Below are 12,036 nucleotides of genomic sequence, written 5' to 3'. Positions count from 1 at the left end.
ACATCTCACAAGATGACTATTTAGTAATGACTTTTTGCTTCAAAAGCTTTCAAAAGTTAAAGCACTTTTTCTACAATGATGCTTTTCTTCTTTCAAAATAGTGACTTTTACTCCAAAACACACTAAATAAATACATTATAAGAACTGATATGAGAACATTATATGGTTTTAGGCAAAGTCAAACATCAATTTATTCTATACAACCATTTTCAGTTAGAGAACATCATATGGAACACATTTACAATGTTGTGACATTTGGATGAACTTCAACTATTCTGTTGCATACTTTGGCAGGTGAGAAGAGTGAAGAGAGAGTGTTGTCCAGCACTCTTTGGAATGTTATGCATATGTACTGTTTCAACACACTGTCATGCTTACCCTGTATTTTGCCTTAAGGCAGTTTGTATGTGTGCTATTTATTTTAAAGCTTATAAGATAACAAGGAGCCCGAATAAGGTTGAAAAATTGGTGATGAAAATGGTGCAGAAAGAAAAATATATATTCAAATATATATTCAATTGCTTCATAAGTTACAATATGAAAATAATTGGAAATATGGGAGCAAATGCCATTAGTTGATGGTAAGTGCCTTTTGGGAGTAGGGCTGAAACTACATGACAATACTTGAAGTTTAAAGTTTGGTGGAGACTTTAGAGTTTTCTACATACCCAAAGTATGTCATCTGCAAATAGTGACAGTTTTACCTCTTCCCTTCCAATGTGAATGCCTTTTATTTCTTTTTCTTGTCTGACTGCTATGACTAGGACATCCAATACTATGTTAAATAGAAGTGATGAGAATATGCATCCTTGTCTTGTTCCTGAATTTAGAGGGAAGTCTTCCAGCCTTTCACTGTTGGGTATGATGTTAGCTGTGGGCTTGTGCTAAATGGCCTTTATTGAGATAGGTTCCCTCTATACCAACTTTGATGAGTGTTTTTATCATGAGTGAATGTGAATTTTATCTAACAGTTTCTCTGCATCTACTGACACAATCCTTTTGTTAATGTGGTGTATCATATTGATTGATTTGTGAATATTGAACCAGCCTTGCATTTCTGGAATAAATCCCACTTGATCATGGTGTTATGATCCTTTTTATATACTGTTGGATTCAGTTTGCTAATATTTTATTGAGGATTTTTGCATCTACATTCATCAAAGATATTGGCCTGTAATTTTTTCTGTAGTGTCTTTGTTTGGTTTCAGTGTCAGGGTAATGATGGCCTCATAGAATGAATTTGAGAGTGTTCCATCCTCTTCAATTGTTTTGAATAGTTTGAGGAGGATAGGTATTAGCTGTTCTTTACATGTTCTGTAGAATTCCCCTGTGAAATTGTCTGGTCCTAGACTTCTGTTTGCTGGGAGTTTCATTATCACAAATTCAATTTCACTACAAGTGATCAATTTGATCAAATTGTCTGTTTCTTCTTGATTCAGCCTTGGCAGGTTTGTGTTTTTAGAAATTTGTTGCTTCTATGTTGTCCAATTTGTTGGCATATAATTCTTCGTAGTATTCTCTTATGATTTTTTGTATCTTTGTGAGGTATCAGTTGCTATTTCTCCTCTTTCATGTCTTATTTATTTAGGTCCTCTCTCTTCTTGGTGAGCCTTGCTAAAGGTTTATCAATTTTGTTTAACTTTTTAAAAAACCATCTCTTGGTTTCATTGACCTTCTCTATTATTTTGTTGTTGTTGTGTTGTTTCTATTTTATCTATTTCCCCTCTGGTCTTTATTATTTCCTTCTTTCTGCTCACTTTGGGGTTTGTTTGTTCCTTTTCTAATTCCTTTAGATAGTTGGTTAGGTTGATTATTTGAGATTTTTCTTGTTTCTTGAGGAAGACCTGTATCACTATAAACATCCCTCTTAGAACTGCTTTTGCTGCATCCCATAGATTTTGGAGACTTGTGTTTCCATTTTCATTTGTCTTGAGGTATTATCTGATTTCCTCTTTGATTTCTTCATTGATCCATTGGTTTTATGGTAGCATGTTGTTTAGTCTCTACATATTTGTTCTTTTCCCATTTTTCTGTTGATTTCTAGTTTCATACTGTTGTGGTCAAAGAAAATGCTTGATATACTTTCTATCCTCTTAAATTTATTGAGACTTGTTTTGTGGCTCATCATGAGATTTATCTTGGAGAATGTTACATGTGCACTTGAAAAGAATGTGTATTCTGCAGATTTTGGATGTAATGTCCTGTAGATATCTATTAAGTCCAACTGGTCTATTGTGTCATTTAAGACCACTGTTTCCCTATTGATTTTCTGTCTGGATGATCTGCCCATTGATGTAAGTGGGGTGTTAAAGTCCGCTACTATTATTATATTATTAACAGTTTCTCTCTTTCTGTCTGTTAGTGTTCGCTTTATATGTTTAGGTGCTCCTGTATTGGGGACATATATGTTAACGAGTGTAATATCCTCTTCTGATTGATCCCTTTATCATTATATAATGCCCTTATTTGTCTTTTGGTATAGACTTTGTTTTAAAGTGTTTTTTGTGATATGAGAATTGCTGCTCCCCCTTTCTTGACGTTTCCGTTTGCATGAAATGTCTTTTCCCAACCCCTCACTTTCGGTCTGTGTGTGTGTCTTTAGCTCTGAAATGAGTCTCTTGTAGGCAGCATATAGATGGGTCTTGTTTTTTATCCAATCAGCCACGCTGTCTTTTGATTGGAATATCTAGTTCATTGACATTTAAAGTAATTATTGATAGGTATGTACTTATTGCCATTTTATTACTTGTTTTCTGGTTGTTTTTGTCGTTCTCTGTTCATTTCTTCATTTTGTTTCTTCTCTTGTGATTTGATGATTTTCTTTAGTAGTATGCTTGTGTTTCTTTCTTTTTAGTTTTTGTGTATCTGTTGTAGGTTTTTGATTTGTGCTTACCATGGGGTTCATATATGTTGACCTATAACTATATCTACTTGTTTTAAACTGATAGTCATTTAAATTCAAACACATTCTAAAAGATCTACACTTTTTACTCCCCTAACCACATTTTGTATTTTTAAAAAAATATTTATTTATTTATTTGGTTGCACTGGGTCTTAGTTGTGGCTTGCGGGTTCCTTAGTTGTGGCTTGCCAGCTCCTCAGTTGCAGCAGGTGGGCTCCTTAGTTGCGGCAGGTGGGGGTCCTTGCTGGAGGCTTGCCAGCTCCTTAGCTGTGGCACATGAGTTCCTTAGTTGTGGCATGAAAGCTCTTAGTTGCAGCATGCATGTGGGATCTTGTTCCCTGACCAGGGATCGAACCCAGGCCCCCTGCATTGGGAGTGCAGAGCCTTATCCACTGAGCCACCAGAGAAGTCCCCATTTTGTAATTTTAATGTCATATTTAACATCTCCAGGTTTATCTCTTAACTGTTTATTGTAGTTATATTTGCTTTTACAATTTTCAGTCTTTTAATCTTCATTTTGGCTTAGTTAAGTAGTTGATCCTCAGTCCTTACTATATATTTGCTTTTCCTAGTGGGATTTCCCCGTTCCTATAGATTCTTACTCCTTTTCCACTTAGAGAAGACCTTCTAACATTTCTCTTATGGTAGATTTAGTATTGATGAACTCTTACTTTTTGCTTTTCTGAGAAGTTCTTTATCTCTCCTTCGACTCTAAATGATAATCTTGCTGGGTAGAGTATACTAGGTTGCAGGTTTTTCCCTTTCAGCACTTTGAATATGTTATGCCACTCCCTTTAGATCTGCAAAGCTTCTGCAGAAAAATTGGCTGCTAGTCTTATGTGGATTCCCTTATATATGACCCTTGTTTTTCTCTTGCTCCCTTCAGAATCCTGTCTTTATCTTTTTTGTTTGTTTGTTTGTTTGTTTTGGGCATGACCCGAGGCATGTGGGATCTTAGTTCCCTGATCAGTGATCGAACCCATGCCCCCTGCAGTGGAAGCACAGGGTCTTAACCACTGTATTGCCAGGGAAGTCCCTCTGTCTTTAACTTTTACCATTTTAATTGTATGTCTTTATGTGGGTCTGCTTGGGTTCATCTTGAGACCCTCTGTGTTTCCTTTACTTGGATATGTTTCTTCAGGTTTGGGAAATTTTCAGCCATAATTTCCTCAAATATATTTTCTTTCTTTTTTTTAAATTTTTATTTATTTATTTAAAAAATTTATTTATTTTATTTATTTATTTTCGGCTGTGTTGGGTCTTTGTTGCCACATGTGGGCTTTCTCTAATTGCGGCGAGCAGGGGCTACTCTTCCTTGTGGTGCACGGGCTTCTCATTGTGGTGGCTTCTCTTGCTGCAGAGCACAGGCTCTAGACATGCGGGCTTCAGTACTTGTGGCACGTGGGCTCAGTAGTTGTGGCTCACGGGCTCTAGAGCGCAGGCTCAGTAGTTGTGGCGCATGGGCCTAGTTGCTCCGTGGCATGTGGGATCTTCTGGGACAAGGGCTCGAACCCATGTCCCCTGCATTGGCAGGCAGATTCTTAACAACTGTGCCACCAGGGAAGCCCCTCAAATACATGTTCAATCCCCATCTCTCTCCCTTCTTCTGGGACCTGTATAATTCAAATGTTGGTATGCTTAATGTTATCCCAAAGATCACATAAATGGGGACTTCCCTGGTGGCGCAGTGGTTAAGAATCCGCCTGCCATTGCAGGGGACACGGGTTCGAGCCCTGGTCCGGGAAGATCCCACATGCCACAGAGCAACTAAGCCCATGCACCACAACTACTGAGCCTGCACTCTAGAGCCTGCGTGCCACAACTACTGAAGCCTGCATGCCACAACTACTGAAGCCTGCATGCCTAAAGCCTGTGCTCCACAAGAGAAGCCACCGCGATGAGAAGCCTGTGCACCATAATGAAGAGTAGCCCCCTCTTGCTGCAACTAGAGAAAGCCTGTGCGCAGCAACAAAGACACAACGCAGCCATAAATAAATAAATAAATAAATATTTTTAAAAAACGATCACATAAAGGGTTATCATTTAAAAATTTTTCTTTTTCTTTTGCTGTGTGTGTTTTTTTTAAGCCTACAGCACCCAGTATTTCCAGGCAGTCTCTCATCCAAGTACTAACCAGGCCTGACCCTGCTTAGCTTTCTGAGATCAGGCACATTCAGGGTGGTATGGCTGTAGACACTTTTGCTGTTCTGATTGGGTGATTTTCATTAGTCTATCTTCCAGATCCCTTATGCATTCTTCTTTGTCATTTAGTCGCTATTTCTTCCTTCTAGTGTGTTTATTTCAGCTACTTAATTCTTCAATTCTGTTTTTTTTTAATATTTTCAGTTCCTTGTTAAAATTCTCACTGTGTTCATCTATTCTTTTCCCTAATTCAGTTAACATTCTTATTTCCAGTGCTTTGAATTCTTTATCTGGTTAATTATTTCTGTTTTATTATTTTTTCAGGAGCTTTCTTTTGTTCTTTCAGTTGAGACCAATCCCTCTGAATTTTTCTTTCTTTTTTTTTTTGGCTGTGCCACATGGCATGTCGGATCTTAGTTCCCTGACCAGGGATCTAACCCATGACCCCTGCAGTGGAAGCATGGAGTCTTAACCACTGGACTGCCAGGGAAGTCCCTCTGACTTTTCATTTTGCTTAACTTTCTCTGCCTCTATAAACTTAGATGAAAGTTACCTATTGCAGTCCTGAAGGGATGTTCTTATGTGGGAGTGTCCCTATACAGACTGCAGGTGCCCAATGCCTTTGGTGGGAGAGCTGGATTTCTTGTGGACACAATCACATCTTTCCTCAGGGTGTGCTGGCAGCTATCACTTTGGTAGGAGGTGGGGCTGGAGATGGAGGGGCTAGAGCTGGAGCTAGGAGTGAGGTGGGACTTCTCTGCTCAGTAGCTGTCACTGCTCTATTGGGGGCGGGGTCTGATTCCAAGTTGTTGGAGCAGAAGTCCTGAGGATCAGGCCCAAGCTGGCTGTTTTCTTTAGGTGTGTGCTTTCCCCTCTCCCAGCACCAGGCCCCTTGCCCCAGGTGGGGGGCGCTGAAGCAAGAGGGGGGGGGCCTGCATGGGCGCTCAGCCCATGTCAGCTATAGACAGAGGTCTGAGCTGTCTCCAATGTGCTGCCCAGGCAGACACCAGCAGTTGCTTCCCTTGCTCTGTTCAGATGCGGCCCTGAGTGCTGGCAAAGTTCATCTTACTCTTTCTAATGCATTCAAACTTTTTTTTTTCTACTGCTTCAACAGAGTGCTGGAATCTCTCCTCAGGAAACCTGGACTTCTAAAAGGCTCTCTCATCTGTGGGTGTCTGCTCAAATCAGCAGTCTCCAGGTTTACCTTAATTGCAGCCAAGAGGGACTAGGGCTGATTCACAGACTCCTGCTGGTTCAACAGCCCATACCAAGGACTGTCCACCTATTACTTGATACACAGGTGGTTGAGACTCCTCCCAGGTCCCTTGGTATATAGTGTTGGATCCCACAACACCCACAGAGGCAATTTGTGGATGTATGCCAAGTTTTAGTTGTTAAAAGGGGACGTGTGTGCAAAATTGATGGGCATCTTATGCCACCATGAGGCTGATGTTATTCTTCAGTGTTCAGATTTTTATGAAGGATCTATCCTATTTTTTAAGTTTTAGAAGCATAAGTTTCATGAGGTATTTTGCCTTCTTACACTTACAGTCTTTATTTTTCTTTAAGATGAATTATTCCTTGTTCAATAAGGAATAAATGTTAATCAAACTTTTCCTGTATTCACTTACATAGATGTCTTTTTTCCGTGATAATGTCTTTGATGTTGAGTAAGGTATAGATCACATTTAACAGTTTTTCCATAAATAACAAAGACTGAGAAGATAACAATGATGATGGCTAAACTAACCAAGTATTTATTATGTGATGGGCACAACTGTAGAATCCCCATAACCAGCCTCTGAAGTACACTAATTAGGCCCACATTACCATAAACACATCATATATGCATACAAAAGGATCTGGAAGAATAAGTAAGTTGGTTATTTTGGGGAAGTAACTAAGGTCGGGATGTTAGTCAAAGGGAAGTACAATTTTACCTATAATGTATAAATCAGTAAAAGCAGAAGAGAGCCACATATTATCTCTAAAATGAACAACAAATAAATAAAGCAGACACATTCAAAAGGGGCCAACAAGGTAACTCTTTATAATGGCAAAATTTTCAGTATTTGACAAAATGGGGGTTTGATAAAAACAGGTAAATACTTTTAAGCCAATGGAATAGTAACAATATATTCACAGACAAAGAATATTAAAGGCTGGTTATAGCATAATCACACTTTCTCTCAAAAGCAATGCCAGATGTAATCTTACAGGATTTGCTCCAAAAATTTGACAGTGACTGTCTATGACTGGTAAGATTACAGATAACTGTAGCTGTTTTTTTTTTTAACTCATATCTACATTTTTATGGAGGAAAATTGTTCTGCAAAAAGCATAATATAAGTTTCTAAAAGGAAAATAAAACAATCTTCCCAAAGGTACATATCCATAAGATACTAAAGGATATGTAAAAGTAACAGTAACTTAACACAAACAGGGTGACACACAGATACACAGACAGATATGCAAATTTTAAAAACAAAGACTGACCTGATATCGAAGCTTTATATGTATAAAAATAAACTTACCATCAAACATGCAATAAAAATATATAAAAATAGATATGGTTATTAAATAAATGGTGTTAGTATGAGAAATGGGGGAGGGAGAAAAAGGGTAAATTAGACCCTCAATAATTTAAAATAATTTTAAAATGCATCAGTAATTCTGTATACTTCACAAAAAATTAAGAACATTAAAAAGAAAGTAGCAGGGTTAGCCCCCAAATAAATTTCGATGCTTAAAATAAATGCAATATACAATAAAAAGGTTTTTCAACTTATAATATTGACAAGTATGAATTTTCTGAAAGTAATGAAGGAATGAATTTAGATAAAAATATTCAAATATTTTATTCAGAGTGTTCATTTTCTGTATGAATTTTCTCAGACTGACTAACTGGTAAAGTATAAGTATATGTACCTTAGTTACATTTGTAGGGACTCTCACTAGTATGAATTCTCTTTATTGTATGGTTCCTTAACTACGTAATTCCAATTTATAGTTTCTCACAGAGCTTCTTACCAGCATGACTTTTCTTATGTTGCTGAATTTCTGAACCCCTCTCCAAAGCCTTCCCACAGCCCTTACATTCATAACGTTTCTCACCAGTATGTATTCTCTGATGTTGAGTACGGCTGGAGCCCGTACCAAAAGTCATCCCACATTCCTTACATTCATAGGGTTTCTGACCAGTGTGTATCCTCTGGTGCCGATTAAGGGCTGAACCACTACTAAAGGACTTTCTACATTCTTTACATTCATAGGGTTTTTCACCTGTGTGAATTAGCTGGTGTTGAATAAGTTTTGAGCCACTACCAAAAGCCTTCCCACATTCCTTACATTCATAGGGTTTCTCACCAGTATGAATTCTCTGATGTTGAGTGAGGTCTGAACCACTACTAAAGGCCTTCCCACATTCCTTACACTCATAGGGTTTCTCACCAGTGTGCATTCTTTGATGCTGAATAAGTTTTGAACCACTTCTAAAGGCTTTCTCACATTCCTTACACTCATAGGGTTTCTCACCAGTGTGAATTCTCTGATGTTGAGTGAGATCCGAGCCACTATTGAAAGCCTTCCCACATTCCTTACATACATAAGGTTTCTCACCGGTGTGAATTCTTTGATGTCGAGTAAGGGCTGATCCAAAACTAAAAGCCTTCCCACATTTGTTACATATATATGGTTTCTCACCAGTATGAATTCTTTGATGCCGCGTAAGAGCTGAACCACTACTAAAGGCCATTCCACATGCTTTACATTCATAAGGTTTCTCACCAGTATGAATTCTTCGATGCTGAGTAAGGTTTGAACCACTGCCAAAGGCTTTCCCACAATCCTTACATTCATAAGGTTTCTCACCTGTGTGAATTCTGTGATGCCGAGTAAGGGCTGATTCAAAACTAAAGGACTTCCCACATTCCTTACACTCATAAGGCTTTTCACCACTGTGAATTATCTGATGTCGAATAAGGCCTGATCCAAAACTAAAGGCTTTCCCGCATTCCTTACATTCATATGGTTTCTCACCAGTGTGAATTCGCTGATGGTGAGTAAGGTTTGAGCCACTACCAAAGGCCTTCCCACATTCATTACATTCATAAGGTTTTTCACCAGTATGAATTCTTTGATGGTAAGCAAGGTTTGCACCACTACCAAAGGCCTTGCCACATTCTTTACATTCATAAGGTTTCTCACCAGTATGAATTCGCTGATGTCGAATAAGGACTGATACAAAACTAAAATCCTTCCCACATTCCTTACATTCAAGGAGTTTCTCATCAGTATGAATTCTCTGATGCTGGGTATTGAAAGTGGGTATGTCTTCAGGAGTAAATATCATTTGACTGAAATGTCCTTCCTGAGATTCCTGTTTTCTCTCAAACTGGCTTTTACATTCCCAATCACCTCTGAAACTTGAACACTCAATGCTGTTTTTTATAAGTCTTTCCATTATCTCCCATCAGGATGATTCTATTCCATAAATATCCTTTTTCAGAAATAATTCTTGGTCTCAACCTTGATTCACAGTCTGAAAGAAAATATAAAAACATTCACTTTTTTTGTGTTCTGGGAGAAATGAAACTTTTATAATAGATAGGAAAAGACTTAACTGAAACTCATTTTCATATAGAGTGGCTTATACAGTTCTCATATATGATTGGGCATTTTGACAAACAGATAAGGAAACAGAATGAGAAGAAACACTAGAAGGTGAAGGAGTTATTTAGGAAAAGAGATTAAGTCAATTGTTCCTAAATAGTGATTTAGATAAAAATACCCTAAAGACATGGGGAGCTCAATAAATATAAAGATGTCCAGGCCCCAACTCAATTTTGTTAACTAGTGTCATATACATTTAAAAATGAGTATAATTATCATTTAACCCATTTCTTAGGGTTGTTTGGAGCTCTAAGTAACTACACCAGGAAGGAAAAATCTAGGCTAGATGGTCATAAATTGCATATAATCTGATGGAGATAGAAGAGAAAGTTACTTCAGATGTAGCAGTATCTTGATGAAAGATTAATGAACTGAGTAAGTCTGGAATGAGCAATAGAGAGTGAAGATTCTGTTGTGGTTAGAATATAGTTTGTTTATGCCGTTTGGTAAAATCCGAAGTCTTGAGGCTAACCTTGGGAGAACCTTGGGAGAACAAAAAAGGGGACTTAGCAAAGGCCAAAAGCAGAGTAATTGAGAATGTAGTTTTAAAATCAGAGAAAAGGGGCAAGAAGATAGGAGGTAATGTGATACTTCTGGAAAATTACAAGGAGGATGCAGATAGATGAGTACTCTGAACCCTAGCTCTGATGATTATTGAAATAATTCTGAAATCACATTAATGTATTGATATTTACACAGTTGTGTAAAGTAACGCCACAGTGTTTGGTAGCTATTATTTTGGAAGACTTATATGCCATAAAAGTGACCAGGAAAATAAAAGGATTCAGAGACATCAATTAAGACCCTGAAAAAATAAATAACGCAAGCCACAAAAGGTGAAAACATTTCAGCTCCATTCTCTTCCTACAATACTCAAACAGCAAGCTTGTTTAGACTCGGCCTAAATATGTCTTGAAATTGTTCTTTCCATCCCCACTGTCAGTAGATAATTCTAGCCAAAATTATCTTTTACTTGGATATGAAAGCGGTATTTTATCTAGCTGCTTGCATTTCCAGTTTTGCACCCTTAACAGCCAGAGTGATATTCAGTCTGGCACTGTTCTGCTCAGAATGCTTCAATGGTTTCCCACTGTCCCTCGGATAAGACCCACACTCCTTAACTTGGTCTTTAAAATTCCTCAGAGACCTGCCTACTGCCTGCCTCTTCAAGATGATACCTCTGTCCTATCAGCAATAAGCCCTAGTTACACTGGCCTTACTTTGTTCTTCAAATGCACTAAACTGTAACATGCCCCTACCCAACAATTTAATCTGCTTGAAATAGTCTTCCATACCTCCCTTCCCACTGCCCCCACTCTTCACCTGCAAGTTCCTGGTCATTGTTCAAATCTCTGCTAACTGGCATACCCTAATAAAGATCTTTTCTGAATACTCAGTCTTAATTTTGCACATCTCGCCATTATTTCTCAAAGCACTTTTTTACTTTTCTTTTTTTCTTCCTTTCTTTGTGTTTAGTGTTTGGTAATGAATGATTACACATTTATCCCCTACAATTGCAAATTTCCTATATTTTTTAAAGCCTTTATTGAATTTGTTACAATATTGCTTCTGTTTTAGTATTGGTTTTTTGGCCCCAAGGCACGTGGGATCTTAACTCCCCGACCAGGGATCAAACCCACACCCCCTGCATGGGAAGGCGAAGTCTTAACCACTGGACCGCCTGGAAGTCCCCAGCAAATTTCATATTTTTTTGAGTGTTTGCTTAATGTCTGTCTGCTACCATAGAGCCAAGATTGAGGAAAGCAAGGGTAATGTCTGTTACTTTAGTCAGATTGAACCCTGGCACACACAAAAAGATCAAAATACATTTACTGAATGGCTAATATAATAAGTTAGTCTCAAAATTCATTATTCTTAAAAATAAACTTCTAAAAACAATATTTCTCTAGAAAAGGATATACTTTCTCTCAAACAGTGAAAGTGAATCACATGTGGTTATTCCTGTCCTTTAAAAAAATCTCATTAAAAGGAATGAACTGGCTTTTTAACAAAAGGAACCCACAAAGTCAAAGAAAATTGAAGAGGAAATAGCAGCAACAAAACTTTTGAAGCTGGAAAGCGTGAAGAGAAATGACGAACAACTTAACAAAGAAAGACGAAACCTAACCCAAAAGTAAGGAAAACCCGGAAGGGGATGATTTATGCTGCAAACCCCAGAAAGGCTTAAGAAATGGGAGCATTACATACTTAAGAAGGTCTACTAACTGGCATACAAAAGTTAAATCAGCTTCTCAGTGTCCACTCTATAATACTGATACAAATATCATCATTTGAGGAAATCCTGTAACATAAAATAGATA

At 37.8% G+C, this 12,036-nt stretch overlaps 2 protein-coding genes and 1 pseudogene across 5 annotated transcripts in view; 1 reads left to right on the top strand and 2 right to left on the bottom strand.

Moving 5' to 3' along the window:
- Positions 1-12,036, top strand: part of ZNF790 (zinc finger protein 790) — a 95,219-nt gene that overhangs the window by 41,049 nt on the left and 42,134 nt on the right. The window lies entirely within an intron of this gene.
- Positions 1-12,036, bottom strand: part of LOC132354356 (zinc finger protein 345-like) — a 50,557-nt pseudogene that overhangs the window by 28,520 nt on the left and 10,001 nt on the right.
- Positions 7,900-12,036, bottom strand: part of LOC132354345 (zinc finger protein 345) — a 78,093-nt gene continuing 73,956 nt past the window's right edge. Inside the window, exon 7 of one of the 2 annotated variants that reach the window (XM_059906261.1) lies at positions 7,900-9,279. In XM_059906261.1, the coding sequence (XP_059762244.1) occupies positions 8,049-9,279 (1,231 nt within the window). In that variant the 3' untranslated portion in view covers positions 7,900-8,048. Of the gene's footprint in view, positions 9,585-12,036 lie in introns of both variants that reach the window. The other variant, XM_059906260.1, reaches the window with a different exon arrangement.

This window comes from Balaenoptera ricei, chromosome 19 (assembly GCF_028023285.1).
Source record: "Balaenoptera ricei isolate mBalRic1 chromosome 19, mBalRic1.hap2, whole genome shotgun sequence".
Taxonomy (NCBI): Eukaryota; Metazoa; Chordata; class Mammalia; order Artiodactyla; family Balaenopteridae; genus Balaenoptera; species Balaenoptera ricei.
Note: the sequence above shows the minus strand (reverse complement) of the source record. Positions and strands in the feature narration are given on the sequence as shown.